This window comes from Octodon degus, unplaced genomic scaffold (genome assembly GCF_000260255.1).
Source record: "Octodon degus isolate 3935 unplaced genomic scaffold, OctDeg1.0 scaffold00188, whole genome shotgun sequence".
In the NCBI taxonomy this organism is placed as follows: domain Eukaryota; kingdom Metazoa; phylum Chordata; class Mammalia; order Rodentia; family Octodontidae; genus Octodon; species Octodon degus.
The window spans coordinates 4901479-4926231 of record NW_004524764.1 but is presented as its reverse complement, the minus strand read 5'-3'; the positions used below and the strand labels follow the sequence as shown (position 1 = coordinate 4926231).

The 24753-nt window shown below is 35.9% G+C and overlaps 1 protein-coding gene across 1 annotated transcript in view; it reads left to right on the top strand.

Moving 5' to 3' along the window:
* Positions 1-24753, top strand: part of Hmcn1 (hemicentin 1) — a 474287-nt gene that overhangs the window by 288284 nt on the left and 161250 nt on the right. The window contains exons 27-36 of the mRNA XM_023704108.1: positions 1091-1221; positions 1389-1536; positions 3617-3743; positions 6606-6760; positions 13127-13405; positions 13872-14153; positions 14984-15092; positions 16582-16751; positions 17840-17994; positions 21418-21541. Coding sequence (XP_023559876.1) covers positions 1091-1221; positions 1389-1536; positions 3617-3743; positions 6606-6760; positions 13127-13405; positions 13872-14153; positions 14984-15092; positions 16582-16751; positions 17840-17994; positions 21418-21541 — 1680 coding nt within the window. The remainder of the gene's footprint in view (positions 1-1090; positions 1222-1388; positions 1537-3616; positions 3744-6605; positions 6761-13126; positions 13406-13871; positions 14154-14983; positions 15093-16581; positions 16752-17839; positions 17995-21417; positions 21542-24753) is intronic.

Here is a 24753-nt window from a genome sequence, read left to right as displayed (position 1 = left end):
GATAGAGGCAAAGAAAGTTATTTATTTTGTGCACGTACCTGTGTTTGAATATGTGCGTCTGTGTATGTGTGATGTCTCTCATCAGGAACTATACATCTATAATAATTTATCCTTTTTGTACTTATAAAAGGAACACAAGTAGTAGTAATTTATACCATTACTCTCCACCTAGTCTGTTTGCTAAACAATCTAAAGAATTATTTGAGATCCTCTATTCCTATCAGTAGCATCCCACAGTATGATTATACTACGACTTATTTAATCTTCCTCTACAAATGATGAGCATTTACGTTGGGTACCAGTTGTGTGTTACCATAAATGACCATTAAATGAAAATCTTGTACAAATATCATTTTACATAAGGAAAATTTGATGAATCCTGGCTTCAGTAGATGCTGGGAAATACTCAGCTCTATCAGCAAAAAATATCCTGTGTGAATTAAATGAGGATGCTAGCAGCTTGCCTTTTTATCTACTTGTGAAGTAAATAGATTTTCTTTTCAATTTATCTCAAATTCAAAACCCTGAACTAATGAGATATAAAATTCAGTGAGATCAAGCTGGGGATATAGCTCAGTGGCACAGCACCTGCCTGGAAAGTACAAAGTCCTGAGTTTGATTCCTGGTACCAAAAAATCCCAAATCAGTTGGAATTTTTAAGAATTATTTATTTATTTATTTACTTATTTGATACAGGATCTTGCAGTGCAGTTCAAACTCATAGTGACTCTCCTGTCTCAGCCTCTCCAGCACTGGGATTATAGGCATGCATCACTACACCAGGTGCCTGGTCCAGCACAATGTGCCTGGGGTTCCAGGGCCAGTATTGCCTGTGGTACCATGAATCAAACCCGGGTCCTTGTGCTTTGTATGCAGGCGCTTAGACCACTGAGCTATCTCCCCAACCCCAGATTGTAATTTATCATGACGTAGTTCAGAATTTTCATGTTATCATAGAACATATGCTTCAATATGACTAGCTTCTTGAGGTATTACATTATCTCAGAATTTGCTTTCTATTAGACTTAATAAAGAAACTTTATCATATTCATTACAAGATTATCATATCCTAATTTACCTCTTTTTGAAGTTCCTCCAGTAATTAAAGATAGGGAACACACAGCAAATGTGTCAGTGCTGCTAAATCAGCTGACCAGTCTCTTTTGTGAAGTGGAAGGGACTCCATCACCCGCGATTACTTGGTACAAGGACGATGTGCAGGTAAATGGAGACATCCGTGTGTATCTAATTCCTTTCCTCTGCACCTGAAAAAAAATTGCTCAGATGTGAATTTTTCTTCATAATAAAAATATAAACATTTTATTTGAAGTTTTAGTTATACATCTTTCATAGGAACAAAGTGACACTGACCCTTTTGGCCTTTATAGGTGACTGAAAGCAGCACTATTCAGATTCTGAACAATGGGAAAATTCTAAAGCTTTTCAGAGTCATGGCAGAGGATGCAGGGAGATATTCCTGCAAAGCAGTTAACATTGCTGGCGTAGCTCAGAAGCATTTTACTATGGAAGTTCTAGGTAAGGAAAACATTCTTTGAAAAACTACAATTCCCTTGCATTTCTGACACTGCGTAGGATTGACTCTAGACAAAGTGAACACATGAAAAATAAATTAACAGAAAAATACCATGTGTTTCTCTCTATTATTATTTTTGTTTTCAATATTGGTGAATCAGTTCCATATGATATATATAGTTTTATTTAAAATACAGAGATATCTCTGAGTCATGGGTCCCAAAGTATCCTACTCCCAAAACTGATGCTACCTCATATAAAATAGAAAATTATTGTGCTTGTCAATTTCTCCAGTTAGCTGAGGACAAAATACTTTTGTGGAAAGTAGCTATATAGCTCTGTGATATGGAATGTAAATCTTTCGTGCTTTGGACATGTCTGGAGGTGGGTACGATGTACTTGAATTACAGAGGGGAGCAAATCCATTTTCTTTGCGTTTTAATTAATTCTTGTAATTAAATCATCCCTCAGTACAATTAAAGAAAGAGAAGCTTTAGAACAGGGAGAATGGGGAGATGGAGGAGAGGATTTTAAGACAGGTAGTGATGTAATAAATTATGACATAAAATATTTCAGTTTCAATTATGAATTTAATATCTTAAAATTTGGTCAGTGAAATTATGTGAACCTTGAAAGTTTATTTGGTAATAAAATGATTTTCTCTCCAGTACTTTGCTTTTCAAAATGGGCATATAATTTACAATCTCTAGTGGAAGTTCAGCTTAGATAGCCTAAGTTAAAATTAGCATTCATATAAATTCACATTCATAACCTACTGCAACATGAAGTTGTATTCTCCTCTAAGCCTGAAGTACTTTTTGTTCTTTTCCTCATAATCACCATTTTTAGTATCTATAAACAAATGCAATAGTCTGTCTTATTGCTAGTCTCATTGGCACTCCTTGCTTTTATCCTTCCGTCTTCCCATGACTCTCCTTCCACCTGTGTGCTGATGACTCCAATTTTTACCCAGCTCATATTCCTTCTATGACCTTGTCTAGTTACTCTTCTCTCCTTGCTGGGACGAATACCCAACACTCAAAATAAGGGAAGGAAGGTTTATTTAGCTCACAGTTACTCGAGGTTTCAAGAAAGAAAAAAGAAAGAAAAAGAAAAAGAAAAAGAAAGCACAGGCTCGTTGCTCCTCCAGCTGTATCTGCCCCAAAACTTACATGAGGCTTTGGGAGGACAACTAGATACAAACCATAACAGACCTCTAGCTGCAGATGCCTAATATACTATTTAAAAATTAGTATCTTAGTGGTTTGCCACCGAATGCCTAGTCCTGTTAGGTTTGCTTCCTAAAATATGTTAAACTATCTTCTTTTTTCCATTCCTTTGAGAAAGTAAACCCCTGAATTAATGTAGTAAATAGCCCTGCTAACTGCTCCCTAGTATGTCCACTCTGCCACTGTGATCCACTCAGTGGCCAGGCCATTGTGGTCTTAAGCATACCTTATCACATTACACCCCTTCCTTAGGATGCCCTTCATGGCTCATCATTTTCTGAAGCTGAAAATCAAACACTTTTCATCAAGTATGAAGGGGAGGGTGAGATAGTGATGGAAGTGTATAGGAGTCTGTTAAAATAGTTGTACTTCTATGAATAAAATCTAACATGTTCTTTTTCATGGTACATCTTATAGCAATTTTAGCAGAGAAGCACTTTATAAGAGATAAAGTTAGACATGACATATGATAGGTAGATTTTGAACATTATAAAATTAATGAAGATTATGCTATTTATTGCAAAAATATAACAATAATTACCTTCTGTGAACCTCCCCATATATTTATATTTTAAAATCCTTGCACTGAAGCTTAATGTGCCTCAAAATGGATATAGTGTCATTCTTGTAAATAATTTCCCTGCTAGCAAACACTTCCTGACTGTTCTCTGGTATTGAAATTTAACATTTGGGTAAAGAGGCATGACATGAAAAAGAATTACTTTGTAATATTTATTTCCATTTAGATTAAAACTTTGTTGAAATATTCTAGAGCTCATTGACTGTCTGCCTGTCTTCTTCCAGTTCTTTTAAGTAAATTATAGATTTTTCATGATAAAATGTCTTTGTTCAAGTTCCACCCAGCATAATAGGTGCCAGCTCCCCAAATGAAGTGTCTGCCATCGTCAACCACAACGCCACCCTTGAATGCCAAGTGAGAGGCTCTCCCTTCCCCAGCATCCAGTGGTTCAAAGATGGCAAGTGAGTATCTCTTCTGTGATGGCTGCAAGGCTCTCACAGATAGGAAACACGCATAACTGCGTGTGGATCTTCTCCTTTTTAAGGATGTTGTCACAAAAGAGTATTAAATGAGCATGAGTGAAAAAGTAATATTGCTCAGAAACAATCTTAAAGTTTTTTAAAGTATTTCATTTTTTATGAATTATAAAGGAATTTATTTTAGAAACAGAGTAACTGAAACGTATTATACACTAAACAAGTTCTGTCCAGAGACCAACAGTGATAAATGCAAGACTCAAATGCAAAGACAATGATTTTACATGGAGTTGAGTTATTACAAATGAAAATGTGTTTATAATGGCAAGATGAATATTTAAGCTAATTCTATACCTGGGCAAAAAAAAAAAAAAAGTAAGAAAGAAAGAAAAGCAATCAAGTCTCAGGAGTTACAGTGTTTTCTCAAACTGAAGTGGCTTCAGTGATCCATATTTGTTTTTTGTTTTTGTATTATAAGGGAGGGTCTACAGGGTATCGAGGGTCTCACTACTAGATCAAACTAGTATTGATTCTCCTGCTTACAGCCTCCAAAGTGCTAGGATTACAGGAGTGCACCACCACGCCCAGTCTTGATTGCCATCTCAGCAAATCCTGGAGGCCAAACAGACACGGAAGACCTGGGGCTCGAACCCCTGGCTAATCCACTGAGCTACTTGGCCAGCCCCATATTGGTTTGAGACCTAATTTCTCATGCTGCTGCCACAGATTCTGTATTATTACAGTGTCTGAGAGGTGGCACTGATGGACTAACTGGCAGAGTCAAGATTTGCAGTGTATGGAATAAGGAATTATATTCAAGGATCAGCCTGAAACCTCAGCGGACTAAAGTGCCTGCTTAGGCAGAGCAGAGCAGCCAAGGTTCAATTCCCGGGTGTGCCATGCTGGGCCCGCCCCTAGGGGGGGCTGAGACTGCGATTGAGACGGTGTGGCGGTGTGCACCTGTAATCCTGTGCTTGGGAGCTGAAAACAGGAGAATCTCTAAGAGTACGACCTGCATAGTATAACCCTGTAGACCCTGTCCTAAGTACAAAAAAAAAAAGAGTTATGTTCAATTTTTCTATGAATCAATAAGTAAGGCAGCATAAGAATGGATTATGAACAGGAAATTAAAATATATAGGCAATAAATACATTAAATTTCTTGTGTTCAACACTTGATAAATATGAATGAAATATAATTTGCTTTTCACACATTATATTGAAAAAATAAAAAAATTGACAATATCAAGTCTTGACTAGAGTATAGGAAAGCATTAATTCTGATAGGGAGAAAGTAAATTAATGCCCTGAAAGGCGATTTGTTGGAATCTCTTAGAAGGGAATGCTCATTTGCTATGCTGCAGCATTTATGCCTGCAGTGTCCAGGAGAGTGAGTTAGTTGTGTGTGTCTCAGGGAGGCTCCCTCAGTGCAGTTGTGTTGTCAGAAAAGAGAAAACTGGCTGAAGCCTGATCTTGGGGGACTCGATAGTTAAGGTAACTTGTGGCATAGTCATATCACGAAATACCATACAGCAGTTTAAAAGATTAAGATCAAGCTATACATACCACAGATGTCCCCATAGCTGTGTTACAGAGGAAAAGAAAATCAGAAAGACAGCATGACGCAAGCAGCATGATGTAGAGTTGAGGCTGTGGGTTGGTTTGGAACTGCATTAGTGAGTGAAAATGTTTTTGCAAATATGCAGAAGAATAAAAACCAGGCTGATTATTTGGAGGAGTCAGAGAGAAAACTCATGCTAGGGGTAGAAGACCTTTTCCATTTTAATGCTTTCATTTGTTTGTTTAATTTTTTGTGATAATTACATGATTAATAACTAATAAAAGTTTCAAAATTCCATAAATTTCATATTCCCTCCTCTTAAAAACTTAAAAAGCATTAAATTAAGGTACTTTACTCTCTTAACTTTTGAGATCGTTATACAAACTGTCATACCAAGAAACAGCGAAGGATGAACCCTTAGGAAATTCAATGTTTATTTAATTTTGTAGACCAGCTAGTGCCTTATTAGTAGAGCAGAGCATTTAATTATTCATTATGTGGCTGTAATTATTCATTACAGCTTTATAAAAACTAGCTATGGATTTTCCTGAAACAAAATGAATGGATTTTTGAGGTATGATTCTTAGAATAGCATAGACTTCAATTATCATGATGTTTTAAGCCCTGAAGTAAAACTCTTGCCAGTTATGTGAAGTTAACCTTTTTCCGTTGGAAATTGCTTTTTTTTATTGGAAAATTCTTCCTTGACTACTATTTATGAGCCTTTCTTGGACATAAATCCTTCAGTACTTATAATAGTAGAAGCATTCATATTTATTATAATACCTACTTTTTAGAGAAGTTGGCAGTCACTGCCTAAAGTGCATAATAGCCATTAATCCTATTATGAATATTTTTCCAGATACATGATGATATTAGCTTAAAAATAATATTGCTTGGCTTGAAGTTCCTATACTGTAATATTAAACTGAGTTTTTCTTTTCCAGATGATGGTAGAAATTGTGCCTATGCAAAAATTTTTTTTTAATTTTAAAAAGAATAAGAATGGATGAATAACTGAAGGAAATTATGATCCTATCAAATTTCTGTAAATGTTATTAAACAATTTAAGATTAAAGTGGAGAAACATTTTATGCCACAGTGGTAATTAACTACTATTCATAAAGTGCTTTAAAAATTTTATTTTTCTGAGTTACACCATTGCCATTTTTATTAACTTTGATTCAGTGTATTATTTATTTAATAGTGCATTAATGTTGTAATGAATAAGAGGAAAATATGGGGCATAAAAAGTGGATTCATAGAAAAGGACTATTTTTTTTGTAGGCCTTTATTTTTGGGAGATCCTAACATTGAACTTTTAGATGAAGGACAAATTTTACACCTGAAGAATGCGCGAAGAAATGACAAGGGGCGCTACCAGTGTGCTGTGTCTAACGCCGCTGGCAAACAAGCCAAGGACATAAAACTGACTGTCTACAGTGAGTATGCTTTTCTCTTCTTTCGATTATTATCATCAGCTCCTGTTGTAAGTTGGCAGTCAGGCTTACCTCTGGTGTTCAGTGCTGTTTTCTTCCATAACGAATGCTTTGGGATGCTGCTTATGTCGTATTGTTAACACACTGCATGCAACTTCAAGCTATTTTACAAGTATGGATCTATTAAAGTAGTTTCATGATTTTTATGCGATCTCACCTATGAGAATTTCCTAATTGACTAATAACATAAATTACATGCCTGTATCTTTGAAAGAATGGAAAAAGACTTAAAAATCTATGGTGATACATCAAGTATGAGGACGTTGACATTGTGTAATTGAGTTGCTCTCTTTTCGTCTCCTCTTGCATTTTATTCAGGCCACCTGGAAATATTTTAAATGTCATATGGCTGTACTTCTCTTTTCTCTGAAGATGTCCCCAAAGTAAAAGCAAAATAGCCCTCATACGTACGCGCATTTCTGATGAAGTGACTGTCAGTCTTCTTAGCTCTTACCAGTGGAGCTATAAGTAGATACCTAAGATTTGTTGCACCCACAAAGATGTACGCACTAGAAGGAACAGAATATTGTTCTTGGCCCACACTATGTGTCAGCTCCCTCACCACGCTGTCTTTTCCCTTCCCATAGTGTGTGATGCTTAGCGACAGTTTGACACTTTGCTACGTCCTCTCCTCGTATATCTTTCCAAGTCGAACAGCCACCTACGCACTATCACATTATAGTATTTCATTTTCTTCATAGTAATTATAATTGTCTGTCTTTGATTAATTTTCAGTTGTTCTACTTATTAGTTTTTGTTTTCCTAGAACCTAAACTTCATAAGAACCAGCTTTTACTTTGTGCATTGCTGACTTTACTGTCTGGTGTATAGTTAACTCTCAAGAGATACAGGGCCCCCCCACTACCTGTGGAGGTCACGTTCCAGACACCTCCACAAAAAGTGCAAATCAGCAAAATAGTGACGCTTTATTTTTTTTAGTATTTATATATATTTAAGGCTTTCTCAATCCTTCCATATTCTTATAAGCCATTCCAACCTTTTAAAAACACTTCTAATGTTCTTCACCATCTTCTAAACTCATAAACCTACATAATTTTAACAACATATATATACTGTACAGTACTGAAAAATCCCACAACATAGCGAAAAATTGGTGATAAATAATTTAGATGAATGTTTTTTGAGAACCCATGAAACAGGAGTCCACAAAAGTTGAACCTTGAAATAGTTAGGAACTACCATATTTGTTCAAATGAATGAGTGGTCTCCTTATTAGCTTTTTGTTTTCCTAGAATCTAAACTTGTCTAATATGGTAGCAGCTAGCTACATGTGGCTATTGAGTCCAAATTTAAATGTGCTCTAAGTACAAAATTCACACCAGATATCAAGAACTTAATGTGAAAATAATACATTTAATGATGATTTATATTGGTTACATGCTGAAATTGTGTTTGGGATGCATTAAACTAGGAAAAGCATACATTGTCTTATTTAAATTAATTTCATTGGTTTTTTCTTATACTTTTAATGTGCCTAGAAGTAATTTTAAATTATAGATGGCATTTGTATCATAGTGTTGTTAGATAGTATTGGTTGAATAATTAATAGGAATTTGAACCTCTGAGACAGAGAAGCTTGTGTTCAGAGACAGCCTCTGCCATTTACAAATCGTAGCTTTGTGATTTTTAGCTAAATTGCCTAACCACTCAGAACTTCAGTTTTTCAGCTATTAAATGGGGATGATAATAATAATGACTATAAATGATGCTATTGTAAAAATAAACTTCTAAATACTATGCCTATGGATTACTTGGCCTATAGTAAGATCTGTATTCATTTTTCAGTACTTAGTGACTACCTTACCCTTAAACTGTGTGTATATATATATACATATATATAAAATCTGTAGTTTATATACTATATATAAGGTATGTATATGTATATATAATATATATTTGCTTTATTTCTATATAAATTAACTGCATTTCACATATTCCTTTGCAAATGTTTCAGTGGCCAGCACAGCATGTAGTATTGGGGATTGAACCCAGGTCCTTGAGCTTGCCAGACAGGTGCTTAGACTGCCAACCTATCTCTCTAGCTCTTTATTTAAGCTGTGAATGAAAGAAATGTTTACTTCAGAGTTCAAAGTCATTTCTTTCTACAAGTAGAATTCTACAGAAGAAAGCAGTCATGAAAAGACATGTCCTCTAAGAATGGATAACATAATTGAAAGATTAGCTGTACAAACATCCAAGTTAAACAAAGTGTTCTCGCTACCATTGGCCTCCTACCAGGGCCAGGCATTTAAGCAATAGGTACAATAGTTTCCCTAAGCTGTTGAGTAGCCTTCTCCTCAGTGTGGTATCATTGCCAGGGCCTGTGATGAATACATGTTGGTGATTCAGTAAGGTGCTTATTTCCATGGGACTTGGGCTCTTTCTTTTAAGATCCCCTTGTTTGCTCTGTACGATGTCCTCGGGCATTCAGAACAGAAGGCTTCTGAGAGGATCTGAGGTGAAAGTAATTGTAATATTTTGAAGTCTCTAGTGCTGTAATTCAGAAAACCATACCATTTCCTCTCTAGCAAGCTCTTATGTATTTCCAAGTGCATAATCTTTAGCTTACTTTATTTCCTTTGTGAAAATGTTTCATTCTTAAAATAAGAAAAAAAACCAGACACCTTGCTTTGGAGAACTGTAAGGGAGATATATATATATATATATATATTTCAGAGTGAGTGTATGTTTCACACTAAAGTTGGGGGCTAGTTACCTAATTTGTGCACTGACATGAGGTGAAGCAAGTGGGTCAGTACAGCTGCAAGATAGATATGAACATCAAAAAGAAGGAGAGAAAGCATAGGAGAGAGGGAAAAATAAGAGATACAGAGAAAGAGAAAATGGGAGAAAAGGGGATAAAAGTAATTTGAAAGAACTTTTTATGTTCAATGGCAAGTTGTGCGAATCAACAACTTATCGTCTGAGACCTTTGTCCTTAACTTGAAGACCATGGGTAGGCTTTAACATTTGAGAGCCTCCATAAATAGTATAAAAATGGGGGCTGGGGAGAGAGTTCAGTAGAATAAGTGCTTGCCTGGCAAGTGCAAAGGTCTGAGTTCAATCCCCGGTTCTGCAAAAAAACAAAACAGAAAACCTAAATAGTATAAAAATGTTGGCGTGTCCGTGCAGTGGTCCATTTCAATGTGCAGTGCATCTATAGCCTATATCAGTAATGTCCTCCCCCAAATAGAAGCACAGTTCTCTGGCAAATATTTATCAATAAAATGAAAATGAAGCATCTATTTGTCAGACTTAAGCAGAGGATGAGATGTTGTTCTGGTATCCACTTCAAATATTCTCTGAGTAATTTTTCTCAACTTGATAAGTGTAAACTATTACAGTAGCTTCACTGCAAATGATATTCATTTGAAAAATATTCACAAGGGGAGGAGTTTATACCAACACTTGTGACCCTATAATGTCTCATCTAATTAGACTTCCCAGTTGTTTTAGGCAGTGTGGATAAAAATTTGATATATACGTAACAGATTAACAAACTGTAAAAATCTCAAATTGAAGTAAAATACACATGATGGAGATTTCCAAATGGTGGGTCAAATTTGTATTAATTATGCGTACTTGGCAAATGTTGTATGAAGCAAGATAATAAATATTTTAGGCCTCATGTAGATCATGAGGCTCCATCAAGAATGTTATACAGAGGGGGCCTGCCCAGTAGTTCAGTTGTTTAAGTGCCTGCTTAAGCAAAGCCCTCAAGCTCAAGCTTCTTTGGTTTGAACCCAGACAGTTACTGAAAACCAGAAATGCCCTAAAAGCATTTGAGCCTCAAAAAAAAAAAAAGAATGTTATACAGATACTTATAACAGCCGGTGTATGTCTACAAAATACATTGTCCATCGATGAAATTTCTTTTTAAATTTTTAAATTGCAATTTTATTAATAATTTACTAATGGGAAGGATGGAATTATGGGGGTGGGGATTTCACTTAGTTTCGGATGAAATTTAGTATTCCCTGTTTTCGAACTCTGTTGGAAATGTTCACCTGTTAATGGTGATTATAATGAGATTTTACTTATTTCTCCTCTGCAAATGATTTTTCACCCACACAAGTACTGCCTAACACATCAGTTCACAAGCATATGATTTAATCAAATCAGGACTTAATCAAATCAGGATGGATAAATGGCATTCTTTGTTTGGCTGACAAGTAAGATACTCAGAAATGTACTTTGTTAGTATCTTCAGTTTTTACCTTTAATTTTGTGAAAAAATTCTGTGTATGGTGAGACATTTTGCATATTTTTGTTTTTCAAGCATTTGCTTTCTTTGAATTGAGACTACTGCAGTGATTGTTTACACTAAGCGTTTATTCTTTTAGAATAGTTGTAGTGTTATTGCAAAATAAATACAAAGCTCTTCTCTATAATTTGATAATGAAATAGTTCACACTACATGGTGCCTTAGTTTCGTATTTGAAATTCATTATTGTCTTTTCCTGTTGTTTTGTCATGAGTAGTACACCCTGTGAAAATATCACAGTCTGATGTTATGGGTGACACTTGAAATGCTGTCAAGTCACAACTGGGTCGCGGAAATTTATGATAAATCAGACAGCAGTAGATGCAGTGAGAGTGCCACATGAGTTCTCCTTGGAATTACTTAACTCTCACCACTGTTGTGTGAAAATAGTCATGCACAGATGAAGGAATGTGACTGTATTCCAATATCAGGTTATTTCAGACAGTGAAGTTTGAAACTCATATAATTTTTACATCCCGCAATATATTTTCCCAAACATCAGAAATGTAAAGATAGCTTCAGCTCAGCATTTCCTGACCTGTGTTTTGTAGGTGACTGGTCCCTAAACTGTAAACCATAGTACAGAAAGTCATTACACTGTTAAAGTCACCTCAAAGTATAGTAGAATATGACTTCCATTATATTTACCAACAAAAGGTATATATGACTGCTCATCAGTGGAAAGGAGTTCTAAGGATGATTACCAGAAAACATCAGGGTATCCACTGCAGCTGAAATCTTGTTTTCTAACATCTATGGAAAGGAACCAGGATTTCCTGAGAAATGGCTAAATCTATGGCTTGGGCAGGGAACATACAAGATGACCATGTCACATATAACAGTGACAGAAATTAAGAAAATACAAAGAAATTTTAAAATGACGTAATTATGCCAAATGTGCACAGGAGCCTACTGAGAGATTCTGTTGACAAAACTGGATAAATGTAGTATGGATTATAACCTAAGCAGAAAATGTGAGTTTTTATGAGTCCATATTGATATAAGTAAATGAACTGGGGTTAAGGATACATGTCCCACTTAGAATTCTAAATAAATTCTGTAGCTATTTGCCCCTTCAGAAAGGATATAACTCCCCATCTGATACATGTATGGGAGGGAATAGTGACTCCTTTCTAACAAAAAGGAAAAGAAAGGAGTAGCTTAGTAGTGAGACATCTGACAGATATTATCTCAGCCAAATCATCAAAGTTAACATTATCAGTGAGTGATCAGTTACTTTCATAACTTGTATTTCTAAGTTGTGAGAACAGTGCTGAAAATCTGTGGTCTTCCTCACAATACCCAGAGTACTAGTCTATCCATAAGAAAGACATTCTATAAAACAACCTATTCTGAAATTTAAAAAGTTTATTGAAATCATATTCAGAAAATGCAATTTGGATATGCAATTTGATTTCTTTAAAATTGCTGCAATGGTGGACCAATTCTAAATGACCATGTTCAGAATATGTATTAGAGATTGAGCAACTTGAGATGTTTTTCCAAAAACACAGCCCTTGTGTGGTGGGAGAGGGCAGGCATTGGGGCTTCTGAATTACAGAAGGTTCACATGTCGTCAGTTAGATGAGCCGAATGAATGGTTATCTGTTATCAGTACTGGCCCTAGGATCACTTAGCTTTAGACCTTGCAGTTCATGAGAATAGGACACACAACTGTACCACTGCTGTCCTGGCCAGCTTTCAAACTTAAGTGTTTAAGTGAGATTTTATTCTGTTTTACTTGTTAGACTTAACTCTCTTAGTTACTGGAATATGATCTATTGGACTTAAATGAGCTTCTGAAACTGAATCTGTGATTTATAGTTTTTATTGAAATTTGAAATTCAATAAAAGAGTTGTTAGGGATTGACTGACAAGATAGGCAACTAAGTAACAGCACAGAACTCTCAAACTTCCTGTCTTAATTTGTACTTAAATCCATTATATAAACATCTCTAGCTTTGAAGCTTTTGATGCAGATACTAAACTTAGAAGACCTGCTTTTGCTCTGCCATCTTTTGTAGTTCCACCCAGCATTAAAGGAGGCAATGCTACTGCAGAAGTGTCAGCACTCATCAACAGCGGAATCAAACTGGAATGTGAAGCCCGAGGACTGCCAGTGCCAGCTGTTACTTGGTATAAGGATGGCCAACTAGTCAGATCCAGCTCACAAGCACTTTATATTGATAAGGGACAATTCCTTCATATTCCCCAAGCACAAGTCTCTGATTCAGCAACATACACCTGTCATGTAACCAATGTGGCTGGCACTGCTGAAAAATCATTCCATGTTGACGTCTATGGTGAGGAAATCTATGTGCTTGAATTGTGCACCTTGTCCACTAATAAAGCTTCATAGGTTTGCCTTTTGTCAATATGTGTGGACAGAGTGGGCTAAGTATGTTAGGATTTTAAAATGTTTACCAAAGCTGAGATTAGCAAAAAGTATTTCATTCAGTTGACTAATATTTGCCCATGGGACTCAGAACATACAAACTTTTGTTTCTTATGGGGAAGGTAAAGTAGTAGTTTATTTGACCTTTATTAGCCTAAAAATATAAAGTATTCCAGAATGTTTAGAATATTAGCTAAACCAAAAAATTATTTCCTGTAGAGACCTTCCTCCTAGAGGAGGGCAATGTTTGTAGTTTCTATGGTTAAACTGTCAGAAATATAATCTCTCCTGTATTTCATTAGGATGTATTTCCCTAGAATATACTTCATGACATCACAAAACATTGCTTGAGACATTACTGTTTTTCTACCTAGTTCCCCCTGTGATTGAAGGTGACTCAACAATACCTTTGAATAAGCAAGTTGTCGTTGCTCATTCTTTGACTCTGGAGTGTAAAGCTGCTGGCAACCCTCCTCCGGCTCTCACTTGGTTAAAAGATGGTGTCCCCGTGAAAGCCAGTGACAACATCCGTGTCGAAGCCGGTGGGAAGAAGCTAGAAATCCTGAGTGCCCTGGAAGTTGATCAGGGACAGTACGTGTGTGTGGCTACAAGTGTGGCAGGAGAAAAGGAAATCAAATATGACGTTGATGTCCTAGGTAAATAATGATACTGCGACCTGGAGTCGGAAATGTGCAGCAAAACCTTAGGACTTTATGAAATGATTTTGGTCACACAATAATAGAACAATCTAAGATAAGGAAGAGTTGTGTGTTTGAGTCTGGATTGTACATTACTGAGAGGTGAATTATCACTAGAGTGCCAAGACCAAGAATCTTATATAGGGCCAGGGAACTATTCTTCTGTAGAAGAATAGTTCTGTAGTTCAGCAGAACAGCGCCTGCCTGGCAAGCGCGAGGGCCTGGGTTTGATACCTGGTCCCCTCTGCCCCCCCCCCAAAAAAACCTACATAAATTTTCCACTGATTTTAATGGGTGGACTTTGTAGTTGAAGAACAGGTCATTTTTATGTCTATAACAAATCTCATTGGAACATGCCTCTAGGTAGTTTTATGTTGTGGGTAGTGTGTTAGACAGTAGGAAAGAATGCCTGCCCTCTTGCAACCACAGGTCTCTATAACTTTACTCATAGATTGAAGGTTTTTGTGTAGATGGCCCAGTTTTGGGAGATTCTCTTTGTATGCTCTGATGAAAATAAACGATCTAAACTATGAATCGATTTTATATTTGCAAGATATAAGAAGCACCACCTTACTAGTTAGAGAAGAATCCATAATATGTCATAAGTACATTCAGTGATCCTATTTATTATAAAATTTATTGACAATATGTTTGTCAATAATACATTCTTTTCACATACTGAGTTACTATGATGACTTAATTTTCTAAACTACTACTTAGTGTTGCTTGACCTGGTGTTTTTTTCTTGTTTATGTTTCTTTATATGTTGTACCTTTTTTCTTTTCTAGTGCCACCCTTTGTAGAAGGAGGAGAGGAAACATCTTACTTCATTGTGATAGTTAATAACTTACTGGAGCTAGATTGCCAAGTGACAGGCTCTCCACCACCAGCTATCATGTAAGGGTTTTGGTATGTCTTCTAAATACCTCCCACCTTTTGATGTGAATGTTTTAGAACTTCATAAAAGACTTTCTGTATCACTAAAGAATGGAAGTTTATATTCCTCTTTTAAAAGATAGTTCTACTTATAAGGCAACTTTGACTTAATTCAGAGGGCACCTGAATTTGTTCAATTGGAGAAATTCCTTCATATGATCTTAGAAATTACATGATCAGTGGAGAAAGACTATAAAATAGAATGAGTGAGAATTTCCAAATCACTCTACTAAGTAAAAAGAACACCAGAAAAATTAGAGACATAAAGGATGTTATCATGTAGAAGTGTTTGCCAGTTCTTTTAATTCTTTCTTATTCCTTCATTCACAAAGCATTTATCAAATACTTACCTTTCACTTCTTCTGGTGATGGAATGTGCAAAGGAACAGTGAGATGACTAGAAGAATTAGATACTTCAACATATAAGGATAGAACTAAATGTAAAAATCACTCAAAAAATGTAAAAATTTATAGATACGTATTTAATTGCTTTATTTACAAATATTTTATAATTGTGCGCATTTTACTGATTTATAGAATGTTATAATTATATGTTATTCAAATAAATATTTAGGGGCTTTTCCTTCTATCTGTAACCTAAACTTAGTATAATAGTGAAGAATTCAGTTTCGGGCTTTGACCTGAAGACAACCAGGGAACTGTGTACACCAGGGAAATGTATTACTCTCTCTGTCTCTCTGTCTCTCTGTCGCTCCATTTCTCCATCTGTCACTCCATCTCTCTATCTCTGTCTCTGTCTCTGTCTCCGTCTCTCTCTCATATACACACATTCTCTTTCATTTTCATTTTTTTGTGTGTTTTCTGTTTTCTTCTTTAGTTGTTTAGGTTTTTACTTTTATTGTTCGCTTTATTTGTCTTTTCCCCTTTTTTGATCATCTAACTTGCTTTTTTTTTTTTTTTTTTTTTCATGTGAATGAACATTGTCTGTAGCTTCAGGATTACTTCAATATTCTTTTGCTTTCTTCTTCAATCTCTGTCCTGTCTTCAGTTTCCCAAAGCTTGGGTGATCACACTTTGTCCTTCAACCTTGTTTCTACAGTATTTCACTTCATTTATTTCTCTGTTTTGTGCTTCCCTCATAAATCCACCCTCCGCAGTGTAAAACCACTTTATAACAAGAAACTCACTGCATACAGATAACTGGTTTATATTGAATTTTGCCATATATTCCAAGTTATTAGGTTCCAACTTCCATGACAGGTCAGGTCTCCTTTACTTTTCCCTCTACTTCCATTTAGAATTTATTTTAGACTGAATAATTAGAAGATTAAGCAATACCACAATAGAGAATATCTCTATCTGTCTGTTTATCTATCTATCTATCTATCTATCTATCTATCTATCTATCTATCCATCTATCTTTAGAAAACATATCTTATAGGAAAAATAAGTATGTAATTTCCAGATTTCTTTTTTTCTTTTTCTATAGGTGGCTGAAGGATGGTCAGCTAATTGATGAAAGAGATGGATTTAAGATGTTACTAAATGGACGCAAACTGGTTATTGCTCAGGCACAAATGTCAGACACAGGCATTTTTCAGTGTGTGGCAACAAACTCTGCTGGAGAACACAGGAAGGAATTTGAAGTAACTGTTCATGGTATGCTTATGAAGGGACAGGGGGATTTCATTTCACATTAATTATGCATTTTCATCTAATTCTAACTATAGCTCAGTAATCTGGGTTTATCTTGAGTTGTGGGGAATGATATGACAAATATAAATTAGAGTTAAGTAGTAGCAGCGTTTAAATCATTCAACTGACAGACTCAACCAAGAGGTGTAATGTAAATAGATCTAGACAGAATTTAAATGTTAAGAAGTATCATCTACATCTACATGGAATGGCGGTTATGAAGGTGGGACCAAACTGAACAGAAGAGGCAGGTAGCAATATCTGAGGTAAGGGGTTTTGTCAGCATTTTAGAGTTTAACCCAAAGGAAGAGTGTTTATGAACTGAATGATTTCCAGAAGTAGAGGCTGAGATTATAATTTCAAGACACAGGGCATATAAGTGTGTTCAAAGCACTGGAACACAAGGATTATAACTGTGACTCTAATGACAGGGACAAGTCTCTGCCAGTGTCTCTTGTGTCTCATTTGCCCACAGACCTTGAGAAGGAAAGAACTGGAACAAAAAGCTGGAGAGCCGTTTGGACACCACTAGTTTTCTATGAATGTCAACTACATTCTTCCCCTATTTTGGCAAACTTGTTTTCTAGCCATTTTAGTCCTGGCCCCATGATGGAATATAGATAGTCCGGTTTCCCAGTTGCCTCCAGTTTAAAGCAAGTTACAAGCCCATGATCAATCAACTGTGCTAGGACAGGATCATGTGGTTAAAGAAACTACTGGATTCTCTGTCTGATTTAATGGATTCTAGAGAAAGGCAGGGGCAGTAGTGATGGGAAAAAGGCACCAAAAAGTGTAAGTTGAATGAACATGTTGAATTTAGTAAACACAAATACATTTTGCTTATTCTTTGGAAAAATAATGATCCATAGTTGTGAGAATACATAAGAATGATAAAATTACAAATTTAATGTGTGAGATGAGATTACTTTATGTTTGTTGAAACAAGGATTCTTTTTATATTATAAATTTTAAAGATTCAAATGATTTCATACATTTTTTAAGGGTTTGACCTGAATGCTTATGGTTTCCATCCTATCTTTCCTTGTTTCTAGTTCCTCCAACAATCAAGCCTTCAGGCCTTTCTGAGAGAGTTGTGGTGAAACACAAGCCTGTCACCTTACAGTGCATAGCCAATGGCATTCCGAATCCATCCATTACATGGTTAAAAGATGACCAACCTGTGAACACTGCCCAAGGAAACCTCAAAGTGAGTATAAATATTACCGAGCACAAATTAAGTGACAGATCTCCCTGAAATAATCACATTATTTTTCTTAATTGTATGTTTTCCTGTTGAACATATTTTACAGAAAAATTATGAAGTGCAGCCCTTACTTGCCATGCATCAAACCCTGGATTTGCTTCCCAGAGCTGCAAATAGAAACAAAAACCAACAATCCATATTTTCATTGAAGTTTTTACAAATGGAATTTAATAAAGATTACATAACCTGAACAATAATACATATGTTAACTATTTGGCATTTTACTGCTTCAATTTATGCCTCATCTGGCTTTCCAAATACTGGTAACTCATAGACAAATGATGTTCAGTAATAAGCCAGTGTATCCCAAGACGTGCACCCCAGACTAAGAGGAAGGTGCAGCTATAGCTATGTAAAACTAAGTGACATAAGTCTAGAAAAGCATTTTTGAAAACTAGCTTGTGAGCTTTCAGAAGAAAAAACTCAATCTTTGGGAATAAATTTACTTCTGTGTCCTTCATACTGAGGACATGACTATTCCAATACAAAGCTCGTGAATTCATAGGGAGGTAAATTGCTAATGATAATTTAAATGTTACATTTAACTAGAATTAGCTAGCTTTGATAGCAAGAGCAAGTTAATTGATTACTATGGACTTAAATTTTACTTACAGTATGTTCTCAATATGAGAGATGTATTGAGAGCTCTTCCCAGACGAAGAGAAGGACATCTGTTCACTTATTCCTATATCGAATCCAGTGAAATAAATCTCAAACCTTTGTGCTGGTGAGAGATTCTGTGTGGAGTCTTCACTGGAAGATGGATATTTATCGTGCAGCTATACAAACAAAATTACAAGCTATAATGAGCAGCATTTTAGTAGAAAGTATAGTGAGTCATGAGGAAAGCTTTTGAATATGGAAAGTCCTTAGGGGGAAGCACTTTGAGCAAGTGCTGAGGAAAATGTGGAAGTGAAGTGGGTGAACCAGTAGGATGGAACTGAGAACAAGGACCTGGAAGTAAGCCGTGGACAGAGGAAAAGGGACAAGGGAAGGTAATACTGGAGAAGACTAAAGAGTAGGAAGCACTTACCTAGTGCTAATAATTTTGTTTTGATTTTTAAGCAATGCAAAGATTTTGAGTAGTTTTATGAGACCTGATGGGATAAATTTTCAGTTCATGTATAATTATGTGTCACTTTATGATAGAGATATATTGTGAGAAATGCATCATTAGGGCAATTTGACCATTGTGCAAATATCATTTACACAAACCTGAATGATACAGCCTACTTTACATCTTGGCTATTTCATATTCACTATCATCCATCATTGACCAAAATATTATTATGGGGCACATGACTATAATCATTTGGAAACCTTCCAAGAAATAAACTGGAGGATCAAAGAGTATATATGTAAAACCAATTAGGACCTATTTGTATTTGTCAAGGAGAAATAAATAGAATTCACTTGCTGGCAATGGAAATGGAGATACTTGAATGGAGTGTAGAGCTAGTAAAATCATTTGAATATGTGAAAGATTGCTTATGAAAGGTGAGGGAGAAAGATGTGTCGAGGACTCCTAGGACTCTAACCTACATAACTACATGAAAGTACTGCTATGCAGTAAAGTGGGCTACTTTGGAGGAGGGCAATTTGAAGATGAGAAAAACTATGATTTGAGTTTTAGAGTTGGAGTTGAGGAGACTTTGAGCTAAACCAGTGGAGATGTCACTAGGTCATTGAATTCTTACGGCGCCCAACCAGCCTTCTGGTTGGAGATATTGGCAGATTGTTGATATTTGAAAACTTGAACACAGGTGAGTTAATCCAAAGGGGAGAATAATGAGTACATAAAAAAGAAAGGACAATTAACTAACTTCAGAGTCTTAAGAAATCATGACACTTAAAGGCCATGTGGAACAGGATATAGGTGGATACAAATGTATAAATGTGTTGCTTATCAAGTTGAATACAGTATGACTGGAAAATAGGTTAAGCGGGAGTTTGCATAGTATGTTGGAGAGATCATTTGGGGTCAGAGTATAGTGAGTTGTGCTGAGTTTGGATTTCATTCTGGGCAAGGTGGGGAGCCATGAGTGAGGTTAGGAGGGAGCCTGGTAAAAAGATCAAATTTCCATTTTAAACAATTTATTCTGGCAATAGTGTGTAAAATAGATTAGCAATTGGGGAGGTTGGAGACACTGGAACATCAGTTAGAAAGCCATTATAATCCCACAGTGGCTCTAGAAATGAAAAACAGAGAATCTGAAAAAGTCAGTGGTATAATTAATAGGAGACAAAGTGGGCTCCAAAATCTAGATGACTGGAAAAACAGTGATTGCCACTAAGGACTGTAAAACTGCAATGAAAAGTGAGTTTTAAGAGATACATGGAAAAAATTATGAGCCTAATTCTGAACAGGTTAAATTTCATGGACTAACCTGTCCAGCAGATAGCTGGAATTGCAAATGTAGACTTCCAGAGAGAATATAGACTACCAGTGTAGATTTAAGAACCTGGATGGGAGACCAGGCGTGGTGGTGCAAACCTGTAATCCCAGCACTGGGGAGGCTGAAAACAGGAGGATCACTACAAGTATGAGCAACATAGTAAGACCCTGTACCAAATATGTTAAAAAAAAAATCCAGATAGGGTTTTTCGGTAATACTGTGAATTTGGCTGACAACTATAAAAGAGCTAAGTTTCCTTCCATGAAACAGAAAGAGCACACAGAGTTTCAACGAGTAGGTAGTGAATCATATGGAATGCTGTAGCTAGACAGCAGGAAAGGGTATGCAGTACCTCCACAGGCTAGCTGAGATTGTAATTATAAATTAATGTTCATCTCAGAACAGTAGGTTTCAAAGAATAACCTGAATCTGCAGCTTCAAAATGGTGTAGGTCAATTGCTGGATTTAAGAGGAAAATAAGGAAAAACAGTCAGATTTATCTGCATTCTCATTATTCATATTTTACAAATTATATTGTTTTTCTGGACCCCATGACAATTTAATCAAAAAGGATTGTTGTTTTAAAACTATTTATGAAGTGTTATATTAATGTGGCCATTTTCTTCAAATAGCTTAAATTTTCATCACATTCTTCATAGCTCAGTATGAAAATCTTTTATTCAGTAAAGTTTTATGATTATACCAGCAGACTAACCTTTAGCTTATTTTATTTTGCATTTTCCAATGCATAAGAATAAACTTTTCATCAATAAAACCCTTTTCAATCACATTAGCCAATTTTCTTTTGCATAATGCAATGATTTGGCGCTAATCTATGAAGAGATATTAAGATAGTGGCATAAAAAATAATAAGATATTATAAATTTAAATGAATTTTTCTATCTCAGTGAATGTTTCCATGTCCAAATGCAGAGTGCAAAATGCTGCCATGCTTTCTGCTCCCAATTAGATGCAGTCTTCTGGTCGAGTTCTGCAGATTGCCAAGGCCCTGTTGGAAGATGCTGGCAGATACACGTGTGTGGCTACCAACGCAGCTGGAGAGTCGCAGCAGCACACGCGGCTGCATGTGCACGGTAATGTGATTTCCACAGCTCAACGGAAGAATGTTTTGTGGCTTTCTATAAACACGATGGTGGGCTCGCTTTTACTGCAATACAATATAAAACAAATGAGTGCTTTAGTTCACTTGGAAAAAATCTAGATAAGGTTTACTATAATCATAATTGTTGGTATTAAGATCTTTAGTTTTCAGGTTGTCAAACAGGATTGCTGAACCACATAAAAATACTAATTCTGGGGTCAGGGATGTAGCTCAGGGGCATAAGCGCCTGCCTGGCAACTGGAAGGTCCTGAGTTTGATCCCTGGTGCTGCAAAACAAACAAACAAACAAACAAACAACACCTAAAACACAACAAAAAACCCAAATCTGTATTTTAAATGATTTATATCATGCTCATTGTCTATTAAGTTTTCTGTACTCTGTTGTCTACTTATGTGAAGTATTTCATTATTAAATGGTATCCTTGATTTAAGATCTTCTCCTATGTGCTTTAATAAAAAATCTGGTAGCAATGGAGCAAGTCACGAGTATTACAGCACTTTAGATCACTAGGGGAACACTGAATCAGGTTGGGAATTAGAGACTTCCACTCTCCTAATTTAGCCAGGGTATTTGCATAAAGCTATCCAATATCTATCTATATGTATACATTATTTATTTTGATATAACTAGCTGATGTGACTGCTTATTCAATCCTCATTACTTCCATGCCTACCTTCACCCTCCTCCCATTCTTTCCTTTCTTTTGTCATATATTCAGTTCATGTTTACTGAGAAATTGAACCTGTAATAAAGCTCCAGCAGCTAATTTAATTCCTGGTGTATAGCACATAGTAAAAATGTGTTAATTAAGTAAAGAGTAAATAGAAAGTGAATGAAAGAAGGATGTTGCAATTTTTAATTTGCTTCTTTGCATATTATATTTTATTTTAATTATAAGGTTAAGATTTATTACCAGTCCCATAAATGTTTCTTTAACAACCAGTGCACTTCTTCGAGTTCTCCAAATAGAATCACCTAATTTAACCATACTTACAACACTTAAAAACTATGTTCCTTAAAAAGATCTTCATTTTTTCACTGAGTTATTAATTTGAAGGACATTATCTAAATGTAACCATTTTGCGCTGGCTTAGTATGATTAGGGAGTTAGGAATAGTTTGATGCTGCTGACCCTGAAATTAAAGTACTTGAGTTTATCTCATTCTCATGAAACCACCTGTGCCCTCCTAGTGTTTTTCGATAGCTGTCTCGAGGCCACTCACACTTTCACCTCCATCTAAGAGCAGGTTGGGCTTTCTCCTCTCTATCCTAATTTCCCTCCCAATGCTCCATTTCTTCTCTTTCCATACTAAAAACACAGCTCCTTGGGCCTAGTCCCTAGATTTCCAGAAAGAGCATCTCTGAAATAGGTAGACTGTGCACAGTATTTGAGGAAATATGGAGCCACCCACTAAAGATTGATGTGTAGACCTGTAGTTGTAGTCAAGATGAACTCAACACCAGAGTCTGAAAGAAATCAGGTATTCCACCAAGCAAAGCACAATAGAAGAGAAAATAAAGAGTGTTGATACCAAGGAAATATCACTCTGTAAATCCGTGATCTGGATATGGTAACAGAATGCCATTTCTCAGGAGGTGTAATTGGGGTGACTACCTAGAAAATCTCAAAGAGAAGAGGAACCAGCTGGAAAGCATTTATACTGATGTGAAAAGAAAGAGAAACAGAAAGTTACTGACAATTTTTTTTAAACTGCCAAATTGATTGGAGCATATAAAACAATCTTCTTGGTGCAAATTGCATAATAGATGTCCTATGGTAGTAGCTTCACTTCGTATTATCTTGACTTGTCTGGATAACAGCTCATCTCCCTACAAGGCGAATGAATGATGAAGTGAACCTCTAATCTAATGCTTCCTGGAGGAAGCCATCAGCTAAGTGCATATGAATGGAATCTGACAGAAACCTGCATCTCATCTTGGCATTCATGACAGCAGTGTTACATTGAATACAAGAGACCTTAGGCTTGACTTTGTTCTCCTCAACATTTGTATCAATAACTTCCGTGCTAATTGGGGATGTTTAGAAGGTGTATGAATTTCTAAGAAATTGGTTAATGAAAGACTTTAAAATGACTTCAGAGGTTATAAAGGACATGCTAGTCTAATATATAAAAGTACATAAGAGTACAGTGTGAAAGGTATGACTTAAAGAGCATATAAGGGGCTGGGGAAATGGCTCAGTAGAATAAGCACTCCCCTGGCAAGTGCAAGGGCCTGAGTTCAATCCCCACTTCTGGAAAAAAAAAAAGAGTATACAGTTTGAAATACTTCAGTATTATTTAGATCATTTTAGTTTCCAAAGATATGTTAATTCAGTTTCATAAAAAGGGGAATTGATATTAGGAGCCTGTTGTAGAAGTTATAGGGTGAAGAACAAGAGAAGAAGTTGCGCATCTTTATGAATTGGTTCCAAATTGTTTCCTCCATTTCTGGAGATATACATTAAGAAAGCCATTGACAAAAACTACAGGGAAGCACTAGCTATATATCTCAGTTACAAATCTATTTAACCAACCCATTGGTTCTTTTGACGTGAGGATTTCTTTTATTCTCAGTCTTTATTGATGCAACACATAGACACTACAATTGTCATCCAAAACATTCAATCCAAAAATGCTCCGCATTCCAATGGTATAATATTTTCCTTTCTTATAAAAACATCTTAGATACTGCCTTTCTTCTCAGTCATGAAAAGGAATGTTTCCAATAGCTGAACTCAGGGTTCATGGTCTCTTGGAGAAGACCAAGTCATGATAACAGGAAGAGAAATATTCTCATGAAAATTTCCAGTGAGGAGTTATGTCTATTTTAAAAGGCAGGAGCCCTAGTAGGTGGTCTTTTTCATCATCAAAGTTTCATAATTCTGAAAGTTTTTATTCTTTAAACCAAACTATGAAATTATATCTAAACCTCAAATATTGCCAAGTGAGACAGATGTTTCCACAAACAAATGACTATTTGGGATCTAATAACTGAAACATTCATTTCATCTGCACAGAATTATTTCCTAGGGGGGGAAAAAATCAACCAAGGTAAAACTGCTAGAAGAAGTAAAGTGGAGCTGTAAGAATAGATTTCAAATTTCCACACTGTCAATTATTGCCTGCGGGATGTTAATCTTAGATGCCAATTGTATAAAAATTATAGTACTCATCTGTAAA